This window comes from Typha latifolia, chromosome 15 (assembly GCF_019914945.1).
Source record: "Typha latifolia isolate L0001 chromosome 15, TyphaL0001v2, whole genome shotgun sequence".
In the NCBI taxonomy this organism is placed as follows: Eukaryota; Viridiplantae; Streptophyta; class Magnoliopsida; order Poales; family Typhaceae; genus Typha; species Typha latifolia.
The window spans coordinates 6,812,857-6,837,003 of record NC_133100.1 but is presented as its reverse complement, the minus strand read 5'-3'; the positions used below and the strand labels follow the sequence as shown (position 1 = coordinate 6,837,003).

General features: G+C 36.6%; 4 protein-coding genes across 5 annotated transcripts; 2 read left to right on the top strand and 2 right to left on the bottom strand.

The window, feature by feature from the left end:
- The first annotated feature begins 614 nt into the window (after window positions 1-614).
- Window positions 615-5,685, top strand: LOC140802457 (uncharacterized). 2 transcript variants are annotated; one of them, XM_073158003.1, is made up of 3 exons: window positions 615-1,221; window positions 2,667-3,082; window positions 4,966-5,685. In XM_073158003.1, the coding sequence occupies exons 1-2, from the start codon at window positions 701-703 to the stop codon at window positions 2,932-2,934; spliced, it is 789 nt and encodes a 262-aa protein (XP_073014104.1). In that variant the 5' UTR covers window positions 615-700; the 3' UTR covers window positions 2,935-3,082; window positions 4,966-5,685. The 2 variants fall into 2 exon arrangements, with proteins under 2 accessions (XP_073014104.1, XP_073014103.1); XM_073158002.1 differs by having other exon boundaries at window positions 4,550-5,685.
- Window positions 5,686-6,833: 1,148 nt separating this feature from the next.
- On the bottom strand, window positions 6,834-10,257 carry LOC140802456 (uncharacterized). The gene is made up of 2 exons (XM_073158001.1): window positions 10,051-10,257; window positions 6,834-9,263 (listed from the first exon to the last, which is right to left on the bottom strand). Exon 2 carries the CDS (start codon window positions 9,187-9,189, stop codon window positions 7,270-7,272), a length of 1,920 nt encoding a protein of 639 aa, XP_073014102.1. The 5' UTR covers window positions 9,190-9,263; window positions 10,051-10,257; the 3' UTR covers window positions 6,834-7,269.
- Window positions 10,258-12,995: 2,738 nt separating this feature from the next.
- LOC140802455 (ribonuclease 3-like) lies at window positions 12,996-14,939 on the top strand. The gene is made up of 4 exons (XM_073158000.1): window positions 12,996-13,289; window positions 13,463-13,624; window positions 14,198-14,390; window positions 14,513-14,939. Exons 1-4 carry the CDS (start codon window positions 13,182-13,184, stop codon window positions 14,821-14,823), a joined length of 774 nt encoding a protein of 257 aa, XP_073014101.1. The 5' UTR covers window positions 12,996-13,181; the 3' UTR covers window positions 14,824-14,939.
- A 48-nt stretch (window positions 14,940-14,987) lies between these two features.
- LOC140802454 (uncharacterized) lies at window positions 14,988-22,834 on the bottom strand. The gene is made up of 4 exons (XM_073157999.1): window positions 22,435-22,834; window positions 19,317-19,575; window positions 16,417-16,594; window positions 14,988-15,606 (listed from the first exon to the last, which is right to left on the bottom strand). The coding sequence occupies exons 1-4, from the start codon at window positions 22,757-22,759 to the stop codon at window positions 15,211-15,213; spliced, it is 1,158 nt and encodes a 385-aa protein (XP_073014100.1). The 5' UTR covers window positions 22,760-22,834; the 3' UTR covers window positions 14,988-15,210.
- Window positions 22,835-24,147: the final 1,313 nt, after the last annotated feature.

Below are 24,147 nucleotides of genomic sequence, written 5' to 3'. Positions count from 1 at the left end.
GGACAAAATTACCATTAAAGTAGTTTATCTGAATCTGGACCTATTCATCTACTAATATTTTTTATTTAGGGAATAAAATAGATAAATTTTTTTTAATCTGTTTACAATAAATAAATATAGATACAACGTTGCCACCATTTGATGGTGATTCTTTTAACTAATTGTTAAAAAAATATAAATGACTTCTTAATAAAGTGATTCATTTTGATCATCGCTTTCAATGATTTAAATTCGATTATTCTCTTTTAGGCGAATCTGGAATCATGAAATGGTAATCGAAACCGTCCGATCATGTGATTGAACCTATTATTGTAAATAATTACGACTACCATATGCTCTCTTCAGTAAATTTAAAAAACAAACCTAATTTGCCAAAAGTCCACCGGCCCGGACCTAATGCGACGGTCTCCTGCCGCTCACGTGGCTTACTTGGAAAGCAACCACCTGACACGGAACGAACCATCACCGTACCCGAGGAAAAAAAGGAAAACAAATTTACATTAAGAACCCAATAAGATTACAATTTCACATCTTAATTCCCCTCTCATATCCACCGTCTATGATTCTCCTCCATCTCCCTCACCTCTGACCTCTATAAAACTACCATTATTAATTTCCCAAGAAGAAAGAAGGAGGGAGGGGGAGAGAGAGAGAGAGAGAGAGAGGAGAGAGAGAGAGAGAGAGAGAGAGAGAGGAAGGAATGGGATTCAAACCTTCGAAGAGGGAAACCCTCCTCCCACCACCATCCGATTTGAACCCTAACCACACTCTGGTATCCGGCGAGGAGTCGGCTGCGCCGGCGGCGGTGGAGGTGGAGAGTGAGAAAGAAGACCAGTCGCTGCGGGATGCGGCGGCCCTGACCCGGGAGGAGGTGATCCGGCGGCGATCTCGGCGGCTGCGGAAGCTTGCCGCGTGCTACCGGAGGCAGTACTGGGCGCTGATGGAGGAGGTGAGGGTGAAGCATCGGGATTACTATTGGGAGAATGGCAAGAGCCCCTTCGAGGAGGAGGAGGGAGAGGGGGAAGCGGAAGGGGATGGAGGAAGGGTGGCTGAGGGGAATGGGGTGGGGTTAGGGTTAGGGTTAGCGTTAGGGGAGAGGAAACGATGCAGTTTCTCTGGGTGTAAATGGAAGGCGATGCCGTTGACGAGGTATTGCCATCCGCATATACTCTCGGATCCTAAGCAGACGCTGTATAAAGCTTGCAACTTTGTGATTAAGAGGTATTGATTCTTTCTTTTTTTTTTTTTCAAATTTGGATCACTAACTCTGTGGATTCTGTCTATTTGGACTTAATTTTTGGTCCCTACCTTATGATTCTTTTGGTTTGGTTTGCAAGATTCTTTTACTATCTATTATTAGGAAAAATAATTAGTTTGTCATTATCTGATGTGAAGCATGGTACCATTGAAGCTTAGATTTTGGTCATGTGCTTTGTTTTGAACGTTTTAATGTTGTAGGTAAAATTTATGGCAATGCAGATGCTCAGCTGAGTTTTAAATTTCATTAATGTTGACCTAAATAAAGTATTCTGATGGGGCTTGTAACATTGCTTACTGCTCTCATGCCGCGATGGACTTGGTCAAACTTGGAGGAAGGCATCAAGCTACGAGTTTATGTTAGATCTGAATTTTCTTTATCCTGTGGCACTACCATGATTCTTGCCTTATCTAAGGATAAACCATAGAATATGGTTCAGCTTAGGAAAATTGTAGAATAGGAGGAAAATAATTGTCTTGCTTGTTATTGCTATGGATATTTTTAGTGTACCCTTATCTCTTGCATTTCTGACACATAAGTCACTCTTTTGTGGCAAGGGTGTGCCACCATCTTTTGGAATAAGTCAGCTGTTGGCTATTCTCGTCGAGGGAGTAAATGAGTTATATCTGTTATAGGTGTCCATTTCCTGCTCTTTCTTTTCTTTCTTCTGCTTGATATTTCTTTCTGTTCCTTTCCTTTGGCTACCTTTTCCCAGCTCATAGTTCTTTGCTTCACTTCCATTCTAGCCTTATCATTTTCTTTTTTTCTTCTCCCTGTAAGTCAGTTTTTTTTTCTCGATCTCAGGTCCAAAGACCCCATCTTTCAGGTTTTCTTTGCATACAGGAGGTAATTTTTTTTTAAAATTCTTAAGGATAGTGGCTCCCTTTCCATAGTTGAGAGCAGTTGATGTTGTCTATTTTGATTTACTGGTGTGACCAAGAAACATTGCACTGGTTAAAGGAAGGATTATCTAACAATTTAACTTATCCATCAAAACCATGGTTCACCTGGTGCAGATCCTCAACATGACAAGGCTTTACATTGTCAAATTTGGACTAAAGTATATGGAAGAGTACAGTCTTAATGACCCAACGAAACTTAACTTGGAAAGTGCAACTTAATTTGATGAACAATTTGATAAACCTAAAGGTGACTAAATTTGACAATAATGCAGGCCATGCCTAAAATGCATGAGATGTCTTCTTTTGATCTAGAAACCCTCTTTCTAGATTTTAGAATACGACGGGTTTCATCAGCTGGTGGACTAACATAGTAACATTTATTTAATTACAACCAAATTCTCCTATTGTAGTTTAATTAGAATTGGTAATCATGCTCCCTTCGAAAATTCTCTCTTATGACTGGTTACTATTTTTAATTACTGATTATTTCTGTGGTTGTATTACAGTAATGCACAAACTGGCCAAATTATTTGCGGGAGGCCTGTTTTAACTGCTGCATCGCCATCCCTCTGCCATGTGCACTTCCAGAGGTATCAGAGGAACATTTCACAAGCTTTAAGAAAGGCAGGCCTTAACATGCCCTCTTCAAGCAAGTCTATCCCAAGGCTTAGTGTCTTCATCACTGAATGTGTGCGTCAAATTCAAGCAAAAAGAAGGGAAAGACTGAACGCTTCAATGGATGAGATAGCTCATAAAGACAAAAAAATTGGCTGAACTTCACTTGTTGAGAAGTGGACTTACTCTGTTGCTGTCTGAACTTTTGAAACCTTGGACATCAATTGTAAGAAAGCATTGGAGTCAATAGAGCTGGACACCAACAGAATGTACGCTTGCAATGACCAGTTGGAACTATTCCTGCAATGTAAGGCATTCCTAGAAACCTTCACCATATTATATATTGTGCAAATTTCTATTATTGCAATATTTTGGTCAGCTTGCATTCTCGTCTTCCTTTTTGAGTTCTTTGTTTGCTATCCTTTTTGTTAGTCTGCCAGCGGATAGGCCTTTCCTGCAAGAGTTACCTTCATCATTTTACTTGTATTTGAACTAAATAACTAATCAATAGGTGGGCCTTATAGACTATTAAGGAAACTTTAATGGGCCATTTGGTTTCATGTGTTTCAAGATGTAACATTTATAGTGTTAAATGAGAAATCAGTGTAAACAAAGTTTTTATTCCCATTAAAAGTCGAGGGAATGTGTTTTAACATCCACTTAATGAAAGTGGATGTCAATATACTGCCCATGATCCCATTTTGCTATTGGAAAGAATATTTTATAGAATTCATAAACTAAAAAATGACTTTCGTGTTACACTTTATATATGTAGATATAGTTTTTCTAAATACATGAAGCCAAATAGCCCCTAATTTGATCATCCATTTAGGAAGCTTTTGAGCAACTTGAATAGTATTGCTCAAAGAACCACTGTTGAGCAACATGGCTATCTAATTTGAGTAATCTCGATACCTAGTCATTTCTAGTATGTCGAACAATATGATCCACTTTACCAAGATTACATCCTGTTCTTTCAAATATGAAACATGTTATACTTTTTTATTGACGAAGTACACATGTTAGAATTAAGAGGGTTTTTAATAGAAGCCGCCATCTTCCTGTATGTTACATTCTCCAGTCTCCTCAAGAAAATTCAGCTAGAACTAGCATCCTTGGTGATAAATTAGCTGCAAGATCAATAACTTGAAAAGTCATTGATTATATGTAAAACTACTAGTTGCCAGTCAGTTTCATCTTTCTAGTTGTTCTGTTGTTGAGTGACTCATTGGTCGCCATAGTTTCTTCTCTGTTCTTATTGCTGCTCACTGTGTGGATTTTGTTGTGCCTTTCAAATTCTCCAAGCTCATTTTGCATTGCTGTTTTATATTCACACGCACACGCACACACAGACTCATTCTGGCATCTACCATGATTATGTAAAATAATCAGAGGAACAAGAGGCTACATCATTGTTTTGATGATTTTTAATTTCAATGTGCAAATACATTGTTTGGATGTTTTTTAATTTCAATGTGCAAGTAGTATGCAACATATTGGTATAAAAGAAATGAGTTTCCAGATCCTATTTTACCAACTTGACTTTTAATCTTCACGCCACATATTTTACACTGGCTTGAAGAAAATAACTTGACAGATTTACTTCCCTTAGACCCTTACTATTGGCTGCTGAGATTATACTTTTCTTCTTATGCTTGTACATATGAGCATCAAATATACTCCATTTGAGTTTTCATGACTAGTGAATAGCTTTGTCATTGCTTCCTATGGTTTATCAATGGCTAACTTCTTTCAATACAAATACATGCTACAGGTTTTCACATGCTTGTGTTCCTCTAAGATGACAGTCAGTCCACCTAAATAGTGTCGGGTTATATATTGCCATAACATCTGCTCCTTGGTGTATTAGAATGTCATGGTTGCGCAAGTCCTGATCTCTTTGGTATTGGGTGTGGCGGCTGCAATTCACCGTCATATCTGAAACTAAGTTATTCTTTTTGAAACCCTCTCTGTGACTACTGGATACAGAAGATCACTTGCTGTAGTTAAGTCCAATGCAACGCAATTATAGCGATGCCATTTACTTGGATGAAGAACTAGACAACTACCTTATAGCAGGTCTTACTTCCAAAGTGTTGCTCAAGTATTTGTGCTCTTTGGTATAAGGCGCAGCCACTGCAATTCACCAGTCATATTTGTAACCAAGTTATTCTTCTTGAAATTTCTCAGTGACTGGTGGATATAGAAGATCACTTGTTGCAGTTGAGTCCAATGCAACACAATCATAGCAATGCCATTTACTTCGATCAAGAACTAGACAACTCTCATTTAACATGTCTTTACTTCCAAGGTGTTGCTCAAGTATCTGAGCTCTTTGGTACAGGGCTCAGTTACTGCGATTCACCATCATATCTGTAACCGAGTTATTCTTCTTGAAACCTTCTCGGTGGCTGCTGGATATAGACGATCGCTTGGTGCAGTAAAGTCCGATGCAACACAATAATGGTGATGCCATTTACTTCGATGAAGAACTAGACAATTGCCACTTATTGGGTCTCACCTTCCAAGATTCTGCTGTATCTGAAACAATCTTGTGAATTTTCTGACACTATCATGAAGACCAAAGTTTCTACACAGTTTTCTTCAAGTCTGAATTCCACAATGAGATTGCTCTGATCCCCAGAAACAAATGGTGTACAACACACGTAGTTGTACTAAGTCATTTGATTTATTTACTAAATGCCAAATCATAGGCTGCAATTTTGATAATCTCAAAGCAATGCAGTTCATTCTCTTATATGGTGTGACATTGTATGTAAAGTGTACAACTGGAGCCGTGGGATTCTTCACTTTTTCTGAAATAACTTTATCTACTGTAACGGCTATCACTGTATTTATTTCTGAAAATTGAGGTCAATGATAATAAGCATGTTTTATCTTCTGTATAAATTTGTTTAGTTTGTCAGTCGGACGGGGTTTTGCAATTTACTTTCCTTAGCTGCGGACTTTGGGATCTTGAGAGTAGACCATGTCTTACTTTAGGGAATCCGAATCTTGTTTTTGATTCTTTTAATTTGTAATAATAAACTAGTACTTATCATATATATTTTTATTGTAACAAAATGTGTATTGAAGAAAAAATAATTACATATATATATATATATATATATATATATATATATATATATATATTTCTAAATCAACATTTTTTTTTCTGGATCAGACAGTATATGTGAAAAAAAAAGTGTGCAAAAAAGGATGATAGTTCGGAGAGTATAAGTAGAATTGTTTCTTATAGAAATTAGAAAATACATGTACTCACTTTTATATGCTAAATTAAAAAAATTAAATACAAGTAAATTACAAAACTGTCGTTAGACAGACTAAGAATCTGCTAATATTAGAAACTAATTTCATGGTATTATCTCCCTCAAAGCCTATATAATGATTGTTGACATACCAATCAATCCACCGCAAACTTTCATTTTTTGACATTTGGACAATTCTCCTTACAGAATGGCAAAGGAGAAGTGCTGCGTCACAAGTAACAATCTTAAATTCTAAGTGAAACAAATGTGAAAGACAGTATGGATGTTGTTAACCCATGCGATCGTCTTGTAATCCGCTGCACAGTTTTAAAAGGGAACTGGATGTTGGAGGAATGTTTCAGAGAAAAGCACTTCAAACTGAAATAAGCTTAACATTTTATCACTAACTTTCCTGGCCAACAAATCTTGAAGGTAACAATGGAGTAGCACATTACCTTTGTAAGACATGTTCCATAAGTCCGAATACTAGCAGATCAACATCTCAAGCATAGATGTGTTGGAAATTTGAACTGTTGCCTCAAAATGTTGAAACCCAGCTTCTTGGTGCTATTGCTTGAAATACTTACACTACTAATTACCAACCTGCCGGATGAGTGAAGGTTGAACAAAATAATATCTCGAGAAGTTCAAAAGATTTGCACAGATTGTTGAAGATCAGTCTAACAGTCGGAAGTAATTAACAATCATTTTCCTTTTCTTCATTCTTTTTTTAAGAAAACAGCTAGACAATAAGAACTGATTAATTGTAGTAATAAAGGGGGAAGATGATAAGTAAAAGCTAAGAATTATATTAATTGTAGTAACAAATGGCTGGCAATTCATTGATGTCAGAATCACTTCAGCGAACTATCAGCCCTATGTGCACAAAAGGGGATGTACAGAAGAAATGAAATCAAGGATAATCTTGTGGCAAAGTTGTCATGAATTGCAACGGGTACACTTCTTAGACAATCAGCATTTATAACCATAAGCATTCTCTAGTATCAAATATCCCCAAGCTGTACTTAAGCTACCACTGTATCAATCGAATGTAAGAAGTTTGCCTTTCTTCCATCATGCCTGTTCTGGCCTGAGTTGAAGGGTCAGGAGGTAACTCTTAGCCACAAACTCTTTCTTGACAATAGATCATGACCTCCTCCATAAATAAGAATAGAAATACTAATGAACAGTTTCCGGTTACAAATCAGCAGGATGACATCACGCATTACTGAACATTCATTTTCCTTATATTGTACATCAGAGAGTGTAAGGCTTCCTTTATCCTTGTGCCATTTGTGTGACTCACTTCCTGAGATGTGTGGTGCAAGCTCTGAAGACCACGACCCAAAGAGGCAATCATCGTAACCGCTGGCATCGACTCAGCTGCACATTCAATTCCATCTCCATGAACTACAAGGCCAGCGCATGCAGCCATACTGCAGCTAAATGCGACCCATGGTGTGAACCTCACTGGTTGCGTATGTTTCCTCTGCATTATCTCATAGAATGCTGTCCGCATCGCTAACAAGCTAGTCCTCTCTGCTGAAGCTATGGCAGTATGAACCACTGCACGAATTTTCTCAGCAGCTGCAAACTTCAAACTGGATGTCTTCGCCCCAGCACTTGCAATCCCAGGAGAGAGAAGTTTTGATTGGGCAAGGATCTTACTTAGTCCAATAACAGTTGTTCTTTGAAATTGTGCTGAAACACATTGAAGGGCAATAGGGACTTTGTAAGTAGCAAGCTTTAAAAATGTAGATGCATGGACAGCTTTTGACAGAGAAGATGCACCAAGAATTGCTGTTGCACCTGCACCAACCGCAACCATAGGCTTATCAGTTAATAACCCCTTTTTGTCCATGCTTTCCATGAGAGTTTCTTCATCAGTATCAAGATCACCACCACTATCATAATGTGTGAAACAATGAGCAGCCAAATCTGCAACCTCCAGAGGCACCGTTGTATTCCAGTGTCTCCTGATACCAGCTAAGCAACCTGCATCAACTATAGCCACCACAGATCCAAATTTTTTTGCTTGGGTTCTAAGTGCTTGAGCAAAAAGAACATGACACTTCTCTTCAGATGGGAGCTTAGAGAAGTCGACCTTCATAGAGCTGTCATTATCCATCTTATCAATGGGACATTGTGCAACATTGTTTAAAGCTACTCTGAGACCTTCAATTGCAATTCTGAACATGTGCACATCAGATAAAATTTCGATGCTGACTGGTTCTCCTTCACTGATACAAGCTAGCATTTTCTGAGCAGAAACCAGAGCTTTTCGCATAGATGGAAGATCGATGAATATATCATACAGATCAGCAAGTAAAGAATAAACTGTCTGTCCAAAAGGTGGAGCCTGATAGTTACTTATTAGTTTGCATTCATCGGGTTTGGATTCTGAGACCGTGTCAGACAAGCTTGTTTTTGATACTAATGAATTAAGAGATGGAGTAAGTGACTTTGCCATTTGCAATTGCAGAGTGTCAGTTGGGTAAAACCTCCTAAAATTTGCGTAGATACCTGAAGTGGCTTTTCCAGGAAAATAGCTCGCCTGCAGGTGCAATCCTGGGCTTCCCTTCTCAATTTTAGCATCATCATGTGGAGTTGCACAACTAGCATTTTCATATGGAGATTCAAGTAAGAAAAAATGTGAATCAATCTCCTCTGCAGCTCCCTTGGCTGCCAAATAATGACCATAAAATCCAATCCCAAAAATTTCTTGCAAGACCTGGCAACCAGCTAGTTTTTCATATTGCTCTTTATTCATCTTATCTCTAAAGCACCTTTTAAGCACCCCAAATGGCGACGTTGGTACACTGTTTGCTTGACCATCTTTTAAGCACTTCTCCTCAGCCTGAATATCATGTAGTGCTGATGGAGCAATCTGAGCTACCACAGCTTTAGGTTTAACTTCTTTTATCAGATATACTGCGTCTAATGCAGACTGCTCAGATAAGTTCTGAGCAGCTAAAATATAGACCACAGCATGAGAGTCAGCATCACGGATGGCAAAAACAAAATGCTTTGTGTCTTCTGGGATTGAAAGCCTCCGAACCAATTGTGCTGAAATCCTCAAGTCATCAGGCTTAAAAATGGAAAAGGGCCATAAGTTTTGCAAGTGGGAAAAGAATGAAGCTGCCATAAGTGTAACATCTGCACTACCACATAAGCCAATCCACCCATGAAAAATCGAAGTAACCTACATAGCAACGAACTCTGCAAAAAGCCAATAAATTATTTTTAAGCCTATGAAAAACGAATGGGACCACTTTGATGGATAAGAAGACGGGAAATATCCCCACCTCCAATTATGACAAAGAATTGAACCAAGCTAGAAAAGACTCCACAAAAAAGTTCTACACCTTAAAAAAGAAAGAAATTTGTTTCTTTGATTGTAGGCTTCCAATCCAACACCAATTTCATGGGTCAAAAACCAAAAGAAATTCCGTTGGCTGCTTTACCTTACAAACCAAGGTGATAATATACAAAGCAAAGATTTCAATTTTCTGTAATCACCTTATGAACTGATCTCTTCTCAGTGGATTTAGCCATTTTCTTCTATCAAATAAACTATGTAATCCTCTTTAAGCCTCATCAGCCATTCATTATCTAGTTATTGTTTAAATGGCATAGACCTAACCTACTTCTTATAATCTCAGTCACTATCCAAATTGGGATTCTCCCACGACTAATTACGACCAGTAATTAAGATTATCTCTGCACATACTCATCTAAAACTTTTCACATATATTCCCAAGTACAAACCCTAATCTTTTATTATCCCGCCTCAAGAATTACACCTAAAAGTTCCCGTTTTAATTACATCAACTCCTTTTAATTCGACAACACGATGAATAAATCGAATTCAATTCACTTACTCTCGAATCCCCATCAATACCAAAGGAACAAAAGAGATGGAGGAATCACAAACTTCGAACAGACATTTGAGATTGACGCAAGAAAAAGAGAAGAAGGTACTACATCAAATCGAATCAAACCATACCAGATCGAGGAAGCCGATCGCGTAATGCCGATGTGAGAGCGAGGGGAGGAGTAGATTTCGATCGGAGACGAAGCGAAGCGAGAAGGTTCTGGCGATCAAGGCGCCACTTTTCTATTCCGCTCGTCTTACGGCTTGGAGGAGACCGGAATACGCTAGAAGCATTTTCCCATTTCGCACCCTACCATTTCGTTTATTGCGGTTGTACCCTATATTTTCCCATCTTTCTTATAATATTCTAAAGGGTAATTATAAATTGCCCCTTTGGTTTGCCTAAAATCAAACTACCACGTCCCCCACTGTGGTTTAGAATAATAAATTATTAGAGAATTATTAGAGAAGATTCATAATGTAATGTATAATCTATTTTTAAATTTTAAAAAAATCTAAGATTACAAATATTAAATCTTAGTTATTTGTCAAGCTATCACAATTTACACACTACACCCCTTTAAATATATGTTCATAAAAATAAAAATAAAATTAATCATCTTAAAAATATAGAGAAAAGTTTCATACTTACTAATAGGACATCATAAGAGTACTAGGACAATTTAAACTTTTTGTTATTAAATTTGGATTGAAAAGTTAACAGGTAGTCACAAAAGGAAAAAACACGATGAATTGAGTATTTTAGTTGTTTTAATATTAGAGAAATTTGCATATAGTACCTTATCTTTTAATGAAATTAAGATTTACAATATATACATTTACTATTTATAAATTGAGCCCTATAATTTAATGAATATATGCAAAAAGTATCTTGAGTAAGATTTGAACTAACACTATTTGGGTATACGACACAAAATGAGAAATATTACGTTAACTACAAATATTTCTTTTTAGAATGACTAAACTGTCTTTTTATCTCTCTTTCTCTCTTTTACGGCACAACTGGAATGACGATCTTCAACGCTTGGGGCATCCCTCTTCATGATTAAGCTGGCAGCATCCGCTCCCTCACCGGGGCCACCACTCTGCCATTCGCTCCCGGCTACTGACATGGGATCCTCTAGAGGTGGCTGGTCGAGCACTACGAAGATGTTGAGCGAGCCAACCAATGGTTCCCCCCACCCTTATGCAGAGCAATTACTCTGCCCTCCCCTCAAATTTCACCATAGAATTCCAACCCCATAAGATCAATGCACCCAATAGCCATGACCCAGATAATATTTTAAAGAACGATGTCTTCTTTGAAGAGGGCGGTGATGAATTAGACGCCCTTCGATTTTCCAATCATTGGTGTAGGGATCATGGCACCTTCGATTTTCCACCGTTTGCAAGTCCTTTTCTCCCTTAGTCAGGTTATCTGACTTTACAAGTCCTATTCTTATAGTTAACTTAATTTAGTATAGTTAACTTAACTTAGAAGTTTAGTTAAGTTTAGCTAACAAATCTAACAAATGATGTTTTCTGTACATATTCGTTAAATCATAAGATTTGATTTATAAATAGTAAAAATATAGGGTATAAATTATAATTTTATTAAAAGACTATAAATTTTTCTTAATATTAAAATCAATAATATTAGAGAGACTGTTACATATATAACTCCACTAAAAAAAACCCATTATTTATGTATATATTATCTAAAGTTGATATTTATATATATACCTCCCAATACTTTGGGAGATTGTTTTATTTTATATATTTTAAGAAGTTAAATAAGAAACAAAAATCTTGGTTTTTTTTATCTATTATAAATTAAGAGAATATGTCATAATATCCATTTAACATGCTGCAAAGAAGCTCGTTATATATATATGCGATTTTTTTAAATATACAAAGGAAAACAATTTTTACGTCTTAGAATAATCGAAGTTTTGCATTTGTAACCCTTAAAACCATTGTTCTTGGACGGTCCACACTTTAATAAAATAAAATTAAACATGTAACCAAATTAAATTTTATTTTAATACATATAAATTAAGTTTTATGTACCGAGTTTGATCGAGTCGGCCTATGCTCAAGCTCGACTTAAAATTAATTTTAAACATGATCAAATTAATCGATCTTAAATTGAGCCTTATCTAGGTGAGCTGACCTTTGAGATGTTCTACTACCAAGCTCTAGTTGCTACATCCAAAAATCAATAATGGCATGATCCAAAATCCTTACCCTTCCAACGATACAGTGTTGTTGTCCATGCCATGGTGGTAGGTAGCTTTATAGAAAGCTAAGACATTATATTTATGTCAATCCCATCATCTGAATCTCGTGCCCTAGCAGTTAGCATACACCCAGAATAATTGATCACCAAGGTGGGTGGAATAGTGGGACAAGCTCTCAGAGAAGTCATGAGTTAAAAAGAGAAACGATGCTGTCAATCTCTATACAAAAAAAAAAAAAAAAAAAAAAAAAAAAAAAATTTGCAGAAGTGCGAAATAGAACTCACTGAAACTTACGGGCTCAAATCAATTAGAAAAAGAAGAAGTTAAGTGAAGGTGATCATCAGATGAGAAGAAAGGATGCCACTCACTATCTTGGATGTGGCAGCTCTGGAAGGCTCGAAATGAACTGGTGTTCACTAGCAAACACCCTACTGTAAATAAGGCTGGGGAGGACTAAGCCAACCTAGGGAAATCCCAAGGGTTCTCTTCTGTCTGTGGCTCTTATCAATCAGTTCTCATCTTCTAGCTGTACTGTATAAGAAAACACAGAATATCATTCTAGATACTTGATACAATCCTCCTCCTTTTACCGCACCAAAAAGGCTTTTGTTCTTGGACTTGTTATCCATGGTCCATGGTGGATGGTAGCGTTATAAATACCATTATGTGTCAATCATATCATGGGATAGGAGAGAGTTCACAGGGTTTTCTTACTATAGTCACAACAATGTGAATCTCATGCCCACCGTACACCAAAATAATTGATCGCCAAAGATGGGTAAACCTACGGCCTCTCAAATGAATGTATATCTACATATGCCTAAAAGTTATAGACGTGGGGGACTAGATGTATCTCCCATCTAATAGGGTAGAGGAAAATGATAATTAAAAACCATGGCACCTTTTAATAGGGTGGGTTGGTGGCTCATTCACATATAAAAAGCCCCTCCCTCCCAGTTCATTAAACCCGCCAAAGCAAAGAAACAAGGATACACACCTTCAACCAGAGAGAGTTGTTTGGGAATGGCTACATCCAAAGTTGTTCCTCTCATCTGCTGTCTTGCCTTCTTCTGCCTCTCCTCCTCCATTATCTCAGCAGCCAAATCCGACTTCTTTTACTTGACCCTCCTGGTACTTTCCTACAAAATGTTCTATAACTTCCAGATTAAACAAAATATAAAAGAAAAGGACAGGAAACTGAACTAAGATATAGGTTAACTGTATGAGTCTGAGATAGAAGCACTTGTAGAATAGAGATACTATGACACAGGAAGGATTCATGATGTTGTCTTGCTTCACTGCAGTGGCCAGGAGCTTACTGCAATGGTTTCAGCAAAGACTGCTGCACTCCCACCACCGGTGAGCCGGCAGAGGACTTCTTCGTGCAGGCTTTGGAGACCTATGACAGCGCCACCGGCAAGATTGTCACAAACTGCAACAGCACATGTCCATTCTACATCAATCAGGTCCCTCTCTTTTAAACAACTCTCTTGATTCTTGTTTTTTTTTTGGTTTGAACATAGTTATTACTACCACAAGTTCACCATACTAAGGGATTCTTTCCACATTTCTCAGAAGGACTACAAGTTACTCACTGATAAGATTATACTCCAAAGAGTGGTATCTAGTCAACACTGCTTGCAACTACCAACATGCATGCTGTTTTCTTCCAGTTCTCTCACATAGTCTACAGTCATTTAACTGGCATAAGTTTCTATAAATAGCTTAGATTAATGCCTGCAAAGAATGTTTGCAGAAACAAGAAGAAAAAATTTCAAACATGACAGAAGCATTCTACTTGTACCCCTGTAACCAAATATTGATATATAGATAGAACACTCCTATAATCACAACCTGGTTTTCTTTTTCTTTTCTCCCTGGCAACAACACAGACCAAATCTAATATATTTGTATCACTGATATCCACACCTACCAAAGTTTAGCAGAATAAGCTATGCATATTGTGTAAGACTTCAAAATCTCTAACCTGATACTCCTATTCTAACGTGGTCTGAATTGGAACATGAACACTTGAGCAGCTGAGGAAGCTGATAGACGATCTGTTTGCCTACTGGCCTGACATCAAGTGCCCCAGCAACAACGGGATGAACCAGTGGAAGTCCGTCTGGTGCACCTATGGCTCCTGCTCCAACCTCACAGAGGTCCAATATTTCCAACAGGCCCTTGCCCTCAGGGGCAAAGTTGACCTACTCAACACTCTCACCTCCAATGGTCAGTAAGCTTACTTCGTTTGCTAAAACTTTCACACAGCCCACCAGAAAAAGAAAATAAAAACAAAGAACAGCTACTAATGATGTGCTAAATATAAACTTTCATGCTATCTCATTTTGAAGGTGTCGTGCCATCTGAAACTACACAATACAACCTAGAGGACATCCAGAGAATACTCATAGCATACCTCGGGTTCTCAACAGAAGTGGAGTGCAGAAGGAGCCTTCTGAGAAGGGACTACGAGCTCTACAAGATCCGCATCTGTGTGTCCAGTGACGGGCAGAGGATCATCAGCTGCCCCATCAGCATGAGAAAAACCTGTGGCTCCAAGATCAAGTTCTTACCCTTCTCCACCAACATGCTCCACGATGAGGGGGCAGACAACAAGGCCAACCCACTCAAGATGCCATCTGCTAAAAGTTTGGTCATGTAATCGTTAGCCTTTTGCAGAATGGTGTGCTGCTGATGTATCTAGTGAACAAGCTTTGTTGCTAGATGTGGTGACTTTGGATGTCACGGAATAAAAGTTGTCTACTAATCTCGGTACAAGACCTGTAATTCTAAGAAATGAGACTTTCAAAAATCAAAACAATTAGATGGATCTGAAAAATGATGATCTTTCATAGGCAACCTGTTAAGAGCATACAGAGATCATCCCTGCTTTACTTCTCTAAGCTTTCTCCTAATCAAGGTATCAAAAACTTTTTCAGGCTATATTACATACAAGGTACAGGCATATACTTAAGAATTAAGATCATGCTGCTTCAAAGAAGTTACAAGGCATAGTTCAATTGAGAACAAATAGGAGGCCTAGTTGACCCTATGAATTCTCATACTGTCCAAAATACTTCCCAGAAATTGTGATAAGAATGTTCAACATTGCAACTTCATTATCTGGTTCTGATTTTTCCGAAAGGATGATCGAGCACTTGCGCAGCAAGCACCTTAAAGAAGCGCATGTCTCAGCATCCGGTGGCATATCCACTGCCACACATAGTGCAAACAACCATAAGCAGTCATTCCTTGACAACGAGCTCATACTCTCAAGCATATCTATGTAATTCCTCAGTGTTGCTGCTCGCGAAACAGCATCCATTGCACGAACTATTGACAGTGTTGGAATGCTCTTAGGCTGCTCCTTACAGTCAGCCCGTTTGGAAGAGTTCCCACTACTGAGGGATGGCTCGTCGCATGAGCTTTCAAGCCATGAAAATGCCTGCAACAATCAGCTCGTTATAGTCACACATCATTACATTAAGAATTTTTTTTTTACATATAACACCCTGTCTTTTAAACGAAACTATAGTTTATACCCTACATTACAAATCTAATCCTATAATTTAGTGAATATGTACAGAAAATATCCTGCTGTTAGATATATTAGTTAAACTTAACTAAACATCATTGTTAAATTAATTATACTAAAAAAATTACAAAAATACCCTCAACCAAATCATGCTAATGACCACAACTAAGAGTAATTACCAATGAGAAAAGATAATATATAATTTCCAAAAAACTTAGTTTAAAGTTCAAATAAAGAACTTAATTCTCACTTAACTATAGATGTTGCACAAGGCCCATAACCTTTTTCTTTAGGTCTTCTTAAGGAAGAAATGTAGAAGTACCACACACCATCACATTCAGAAATGAAATGTTATGACTAATCCCTCAAATGGAAAATGGAATCATATATTATACGTAGTTCAGAATGCATAAAATAGATCTTTGAAGTCCATAGAACTTAAAAAAACATTCAACCAAAACGGCTAGCAAGATTGAAGATGCCGAGGTAGCATCATTTTATTTTTATCATGAAGATGTATTGTATCTATTTCATTACCAAAAATCCAATATCTATATTTCATTAAGTATATATCATGGGCAAATTTGACAGGCTTATCTTGGTTTCAAAAGAACAAGCACAAGGAACTAGTATAAATTTATCATTAGTTCCATACCAAGTATTATTTCAACCGGTAAACATGAATAATAATCTCTAAAATGTCATTAAAAAAATAGTTACCTTTCTTATCTCGGAGAATTCAGCAAGGAAAAAGTCCTCCCACTTTTTTGATGGCATCAGGTTTGGTGGACATTTTGGTATTTCTGGTATCCTGGGAATATAAGGTGTTTGTTCACTGCCAAATTTACTCAAGTTGAGCTTCGCTACGTTCACTTTTGGAATTTGAGCAGCTTCCCACCTATATTATGTAAAGAAAATAGGTAAGTGTATCATTCAAACTATATTATGGAATAGCCATTCTATAACGTACTCAGGAATATAAGTGACAGTTCCAGGGTTATGTACTTGAATATCAAAGAGTAGAACAAAAGAAAAGGGTGGTAAATGGTCATAGTATCTATTTGATTAAAGATAAGGTGCTTTGACTATGGGTTAATCACATCAAACTATCAAAGGTAATAGTATCTATTTGATTAAAGATAAGGTGCTTTGACTATGGGCTAATCACATCAAACTATCAAAGGTCTTGTAGTTAGAGTAACACCTTTAGATCCAGATATTCATAAACTTGGCCATTCATATATCAAAAAACTTGCAATAGGAGTAAGCTAAATCAAGATTAGTTATCATTTAAAGGAGAAACTACATTCACAAAAATAAGATTTGAAACTAAGATATTTATCCATTTGGAGAGACCTTGAACGAATATGGATTTCTCCAATATTTTCTGCACCCCAAAAATGTAATAAGACCAACCCTCAGATGTGATTGATTGTCTTACATCTTAGTTGTAATCTGTTAAGCAAACTGTCACACTTCACAGATTTATTTTTCACAAATTAGAGTTAAAAACACAACCCAAGGAAATAAATTCAATTTCAGGCCCTTAGCCATTCATCATAGCAATCATGACCATTAGGTTTAACATCATAGAACTTCCAGACGATTAATCCACATAAGTAGTTGGACAGTTAGATGACATCAGCAGTAGGACAATGCGTTGTCTTCTTTTTTTGTACATTTCATAACTAGAAGCTTATTAGCTGCAGCTCAAACTAGCAATCATGAGGAACTACTAACTATTTGAAAAAAGTTGCTTACATAATTCTTTTTAAATTGTCCAAAGCTAAAGAAGGAAATAAACATGTCGCTCCATAACGAGGGCATAACAAGACCTGATTGAATTAATTCTACAAAGAGAAATGCAACAAAGCAGCATTATGGTATGCTGTGCCAAGTCATGATAGTATCAAGTAAAGATTTGCATATCATAGCTGACCGTCCTAAGTTGTTAGCATGCTGTAGACAAGATAAATGTAGATCAGTTAATGTCTACCAGATATCTGAGAAGAGCTCTAATGGTAAAACTTGATGGGTTCGCTTCCACTAAGGAATTTTTTCATCAAAAACTACTTTCAGGAAAATATTATTAGCATTCACATATGCAAATATTATTCGTGTACATTGTGCTTAATGCCCAAATATTCAAAACAACATCAAAGAATGAGATTCCGTGAAGCTAAGCTCACACCGCAATGTTTATGGGTGTAGAACTTAGGGCTGTTAAAATAATCGAGCCGGCTCGAGCTTAGCTCGATAAGGCTCGATCAAGCTTGGCTTGAAAATAAGCCAAGCTGATCTTGATCTTGAAGTTTAGGCTTGAAATTAAATTCGAATCGAGCTTGATCTCAAACCGGCTCGATCAAGTTGGCTCTATAAGGCTCGATTGATAAGGCTCGATATAAATATAACATGAGTAATATGAACCATTAGATCTTTTGATCTAATGGCTTAGCTTCTCCCTCTATATAGTTGAATTAGGCTTTATTTCAAGTTTGATTTAAGCTTGCTTAGGCTAGAAAATAACTTGAATTGATAAGGCTTAAAATTGCTAATTGAGCAGCTCGAGTTCAAAATAGGCTTGAATTGAAATCATTTCAATTCAAACTTGATCACAAATCTAGGCTCAAAATTAATTTCAATTCAAACTTGTCAAAGCCAGGCTCGATCAAGCTCAGTTCATTTACATCCATAGTAGAACTTAAAGCATATTATCCTCAATCCACTCCAAATAACTGTTCAAATGCTATGAAGTGAAGAAAATGTAATCCACAGATCAATCAACTTTATAATTAGAGAAAGAAACCTCGAAGTTAAGAACCATGCATAAAAAATGCTTCGAAGGTATTAAAGCAAACAATTATGGAAACAGTACTTCTAGAGGTCTTCAGTCAAGCTTGTACTTCCTCGTTAAATTTTCCATCATTAAGAAAAAAGAAGAAATGAACCTCACATTTTCACAATCCTCTAGTTTCCAAAAAAAAGTCTTCAATCAGGCACAACTTGAATTTTAAACAAGATGATTGATATCTCTTTTATGTAGATTCTTCATCGATAAAATGTGTCTGAAAAATATATCAGCGCTTGATATGACAAACATTTCTTACACATATATATGACAAACATTCATAGAAGGAATCAAAAATTTCGTTCAAGACTCTAGGAAAGAAATATTTAACATAAGCCAACTTAATTATTGAAGAGAACCCACATAGAAAAAACCATCACTTAAAGTGGCCAACTGTGCACCTCAATCATTTCAAATTTCAATTATATTATCATATGGACTAAAAAAAAGAACATGAAAATCCTGTCCTGCAAATAAGACTACATGGTTATGAATATGTTTATTAGATCACTATCCTTAATGAGCCGACACTCAAGTTTGTCTCATTCCAACTTCCAAGGAACACCTTATGTGAAAATGCAAGACAAGGATATAACAAAAAAGATATGAGTACAATTGAAAAATATTTGACATGCTAAGGTAATCTATACTTGGATATAAGCACACTAAAAACATGCAGAGCAGGATTATACATGCATATGAATTCAAATTTATATAGATGTAAATACATAGAACCACACATGCATCACAGAAGTAGATATTGATAGGCTACCTGACACGCCTAAGGTATTCCAAACCATCAAGTGGTGGGCCAGAATCAAAATCCGGTTCTCCTTCCACTACAAAAGCAGGCTTCCGGATGCTGTCATACTCATCATCACTACTGTCTTCTTCATTTTTTATGCTTTCATATTCATCGACCAGTTCTGTTACCGAGTAATTATCACTAATTTTATAAGCCTCACTGCAAAGAACTTCATGGAGATTTGGCACATCTAACATCTTTGAAGTACTTTCTGCAAATACTTCACCTGAAATGTGTAGAAAAATACAACAAATTTTAAATTTTTATCACTCTGTCAGATAACTTCATGATAAAACAGTCTTCCTTACAGTATAAATATATGCAACATGATTTGCAAGCTTCTGGCCCATATTCCCTCTGCCATGCATGCCTGTCAGATGAATAATTATGAAATAATGTTTTAAACATTCTCCAGTTTATCCATGGAACATTATCATCAGATTCACGAGAGGGTTCTCTGCATCTTGATGACGTTCAGATAAATGCAACTTAACCAAGGGATCATAATTCATAACCTGATGCATATTTAAATATCTTTCATAACAGATGGTTTACTAGGAACATACTAACGACTGACTAAGTTTATATGCAGACAATTTTTACAAATAGAACATGTGGGTATTGCTTCATGCATTGCAAGAGTTTTTATGATCATGATGCTTGATCACGATATCAAAAGTCAAAACTCCTCATCTACTCAATCAGATCATCAATATCTAACCACCAAGTGAACTCCTATCAAAATAATCACCGTACAAAGGGTCTAGTCTGTCTTTTTATTTTAAAACAAATCATCCAGCTTACCCTCGATGGACAATTCTTCTTCTTGTAGTCACTCAATACAAACTAAAATAAGATTTCATGTTCAACCGAGTCATTTCTTGTTTGACTGCAGAAGAGTCTTAACTTTTTTGACAGTAATATGCAGATTTCTTCCTTGTCTTCAAATATTCCATTCTCTCGCGTTTTCTATTACAGCTTTCGTCCCCAAAATTTCATCAAAATATTAATAAAATTTATCCTTTTCACATGTGCATCATTTTATTGTGATACCTACCCAGCAAACTGCTTCCTTTCTCTTTAAACACTCAATATAGATGCATATAAAGAAAATAAAGACAAAACAGAAAAATATAAAATATACTATATGCCACAAAACTAGCAAGTCCAAGAGGCAACCTAGTCCATTTGAGATCCATAGGCAATGTCTTTCCATAGGGTTAAAAACCGGCCAAAAGTCTATATTATTGCATGGTTTTAGTCTTTGCTATTTATCCACTGTACTAGTCATGTACACAAATGAAAAGGCAAGACAAGAATTTTCTAGGTTTAATATGCTTACAAGATACCCAATTAGTAGAATGATCCAAAAATATATATTCCAGATTTTAATTTTTAACATGTCGACTTTGTTGTTGTTGATTCCACAATTATTTTTTCCACTCAGGACTTTCTTTCTACTATTTCCATTATGTCTTCTCATCTTCAATGCCACTTCCTAAGTTCAAAATTATTCTTTAAACACCACTTGAACTTATAGAATTCTAGTAGAATCAGGCCTTTCAAGTCAAAGGAAATATAACTGTTGTTTAAGGTTCCAAATATCGGAATCGAGATCGCGATTGGCCATCCGAAAAAACGATACTTATGAGTTATATCGGGGGTATTGGTATTGGACTGTATTTAAAAATAAAATAAAATAAAATCTAAAATTTTAAGAAAAATTAATAATAAGATCTAAATATAAATTATTCATATATAAAATCTAAAATTAAAAAATAAATATTATTTTCTCAATCTCAATCTCTCTCCCTTTCTATCCCTCACACTCTCTCTCCCTCTCTCACTTAAATAAAAAAAAATCTTACCCTCTCATACTAACTCTTTCTTTTATCAAACTCTCTCTTTTTGAACTCTCTCTCCCATTACCTCTCTCTCCCCCATTAACTCTCTATCTTATTAACTCTCGCTCTTTCTTAAGAAAAACTCTCTTCCTCATCCTCTTCGACTCCCTCCTCTCTCCTCTCTCTAATTCCCTGCTCTCTCTCTCTTTTTGATTCCTTGCTCTCTCTCTCACTCTTCCTCTCTCATTCTCTCCCTCACCCAAATCGATGCTTCTTTGACATAGTTTCAGCCTCCATAAACGTCTGGCTAAATCTTGTGATGCAGATCCAACTCTGTCAACCTCCGACGACCTTAGATACGCTATATTCTTTCTTTATTCTCTCTCCTTTCGACGAGCTTTCTTTCTCTATCTCACTCTCCTCTCTCTTTTTGCCTTTCGTTCTTACTATCCTCTCTCTTTCTCCCTTTCTCTCTCCCAATTTCGGTCTATTCGATATCAGGCTGAAACCCTAGATCCATTTCGGCGAATCCCATTCGGGATTGGCGAAACTAGCTTCCATGCCGTTGTTATTCATCTTAGACAACTTGCTGTAATCATTAAAGGTCACATAGTACATTTCCAAGACTGGCCAAAACCGAAGTGAAATGAAATTCTAAAAAGTATCAAAAAACAATTTTCCTAAAACACCACTTGAATTTACAGAATTCCAGTAGAATCAGGCCTTTCAAGTCAAAGGAAATATAACCATTGTTATTCATCTTAGACAACTTGTGTAATTATGAAAAGCCACATAGTACATTTCCAAGATTGGCCAAAACCGAAGTTAAATGAAATTCTGAAAAGTATCAAATGACAATTTTCAAATAGTTGTTCAAGGCCCTAAAATCACTTCAAAAGGCCATCGTGGCCATACAAGGATGCAACATTATAAACTTTTGTTCAAGAATCAACTCTGTAATAGATTTCGCACACAATCTCGGAATCTCCTATTAGCCCATAAAACTTTAGACCATATCTCTTTCACCATTATCGATAATCATCTTCGAATAGCAGAATATGGGGAAAAAAAGTTAAAAGTTACATATTGGCCTTCGAGTCAACGTAGAGTACAAACATATAATTGTGTCACCCATATCTACTTTCTTGAAATACTCATTAATTAAAGATTGTAGCATTTGAACCCCATAAAAGAAACTAGACATCCAATCTTGTGCAGAGCAAAATAGAGAAGAGACATACCCACTGTAACGGAGGGCTCCTTCTTCTTTCCGCCACGTCCGCCGCCCTTGTTCTTCTTGTTCTTCTTCGACTCCAGAGCACTTAGCCCATCAAGCTCTCTGGAAACACCGGAATCAAGACCCCGGTACACCTCTTCCCACTTCTCCCGCTGCTCCCCAACGCCCACGAATCTTAGGGCTTCCATCTCGCTCCTCGAATACCTCTTCTTGAACCCCATCCCCGAGGTAACCCCACATGCCAACTCCTCATTGCAAGATTTGAAGCTCGTTTCCTCGTTCTCCTCCACGGGTGGTTCTTGCTCGAATCTTTCGATGGTCTCCTCCATGGAAGAAGAGAAAGCGGAGGGTTTTGAACTCGTTAAAAGGGTTTTGTTGCGACGCTTCAACACTCGAAATAAGCATTAGTCTACAACTAACACCATTTCAATTAAGATACGGCGACGTTTTACACGTAAAATTGAAGTCGACGCCGACTATCTTAATTGCCCTTTTTTTGCAAATAAATGTCACTTTATTTTTAGATTTGGAAGTTTGCATCCACAACAAAGATGCCCTTATAAAGACACATTAATTTGGAGAAATATTATATGTCCAAAAAGCATAAAAAAATATTTTTAAAAAGAGAAAAATAAATTAATGCTGCCAATAACATTTGTTAGATTGGAAGATGAATTTAAGGATTATAATACATTAAAAAACAAATCAAGTTGCATTAGTGTCATTATCTAGTTCTATATCTTAGTATTTATTCTTATAGCCCTATCATTTATGGGCTTCAATCCTAATGGGCCATGGGTGTGATGGGCATGGGCCGGATAAAAAAATTCTCTAAGCCTTCAGCAAAATTTTGACGGAGATAACAAGCTATTTATGAGCACAAATTCGATGTCGATTGGACTCCGATCGAGTTTATCTATGATCATGTTGCACCAACTCATTCGTCGCATGCGTTAGATAGTCGTGATCGCTCCCATTGTACACATTTGAGGGTCATTATCAAGCGAATCCAAACAATCCACTTGCATCAGAGACCCTTATTAATTTGCTTGCCTACTGATTAGGTTAACATTTGATTGGATTCTATTAACTATGCTTCAATCAATTATTATTTCAATCTTTATCTCTCATCACAAACATTTTAATCATATCTCCTAGAAATAGTAATTTTAGTGGTGAAAAAGAGTGTTAATATTTGTTAACCATGATTTACATTAAAAAAAAGGGTAATAGATGTCAAAACCAAGTTTATTAGGGGGTGGGGGGTTAATTTTAGCAATCAAAGCGAGTGGTAATATTGGGGTTAAACAACAAAATAAGACAAATATTGATAACATGGGTAATAGATGTCAAAACCAAGTTTAAAGGAAACATTAATTTTAGCGATTAAAATGACTGTTAATCTTGGGGTTAAACTTAGCATTGCGAATTAACAAGTCCAAATCTTCCATAACCATAATTTAGAAAAACGGGTATTAAAACATAAAATAGTAACTTTAGCGATTAAAATGGGTGTTGATGTTAGTTAACATCATTTTAGGAAAAATGAGTGCTAGATGACAAAACCAAGTTTAAAGCGTAAAATAGTAATTTTATCAATTAAAGCAGGTGTTAAAGTTAGGTAATCTCGTTTTAGGAAAAATGAGTATTAGATGACAAAACTGCTCTTACAAGGCAAAATAGTAATTTTAGCGGTTACAACAAGTGTTAACATTTG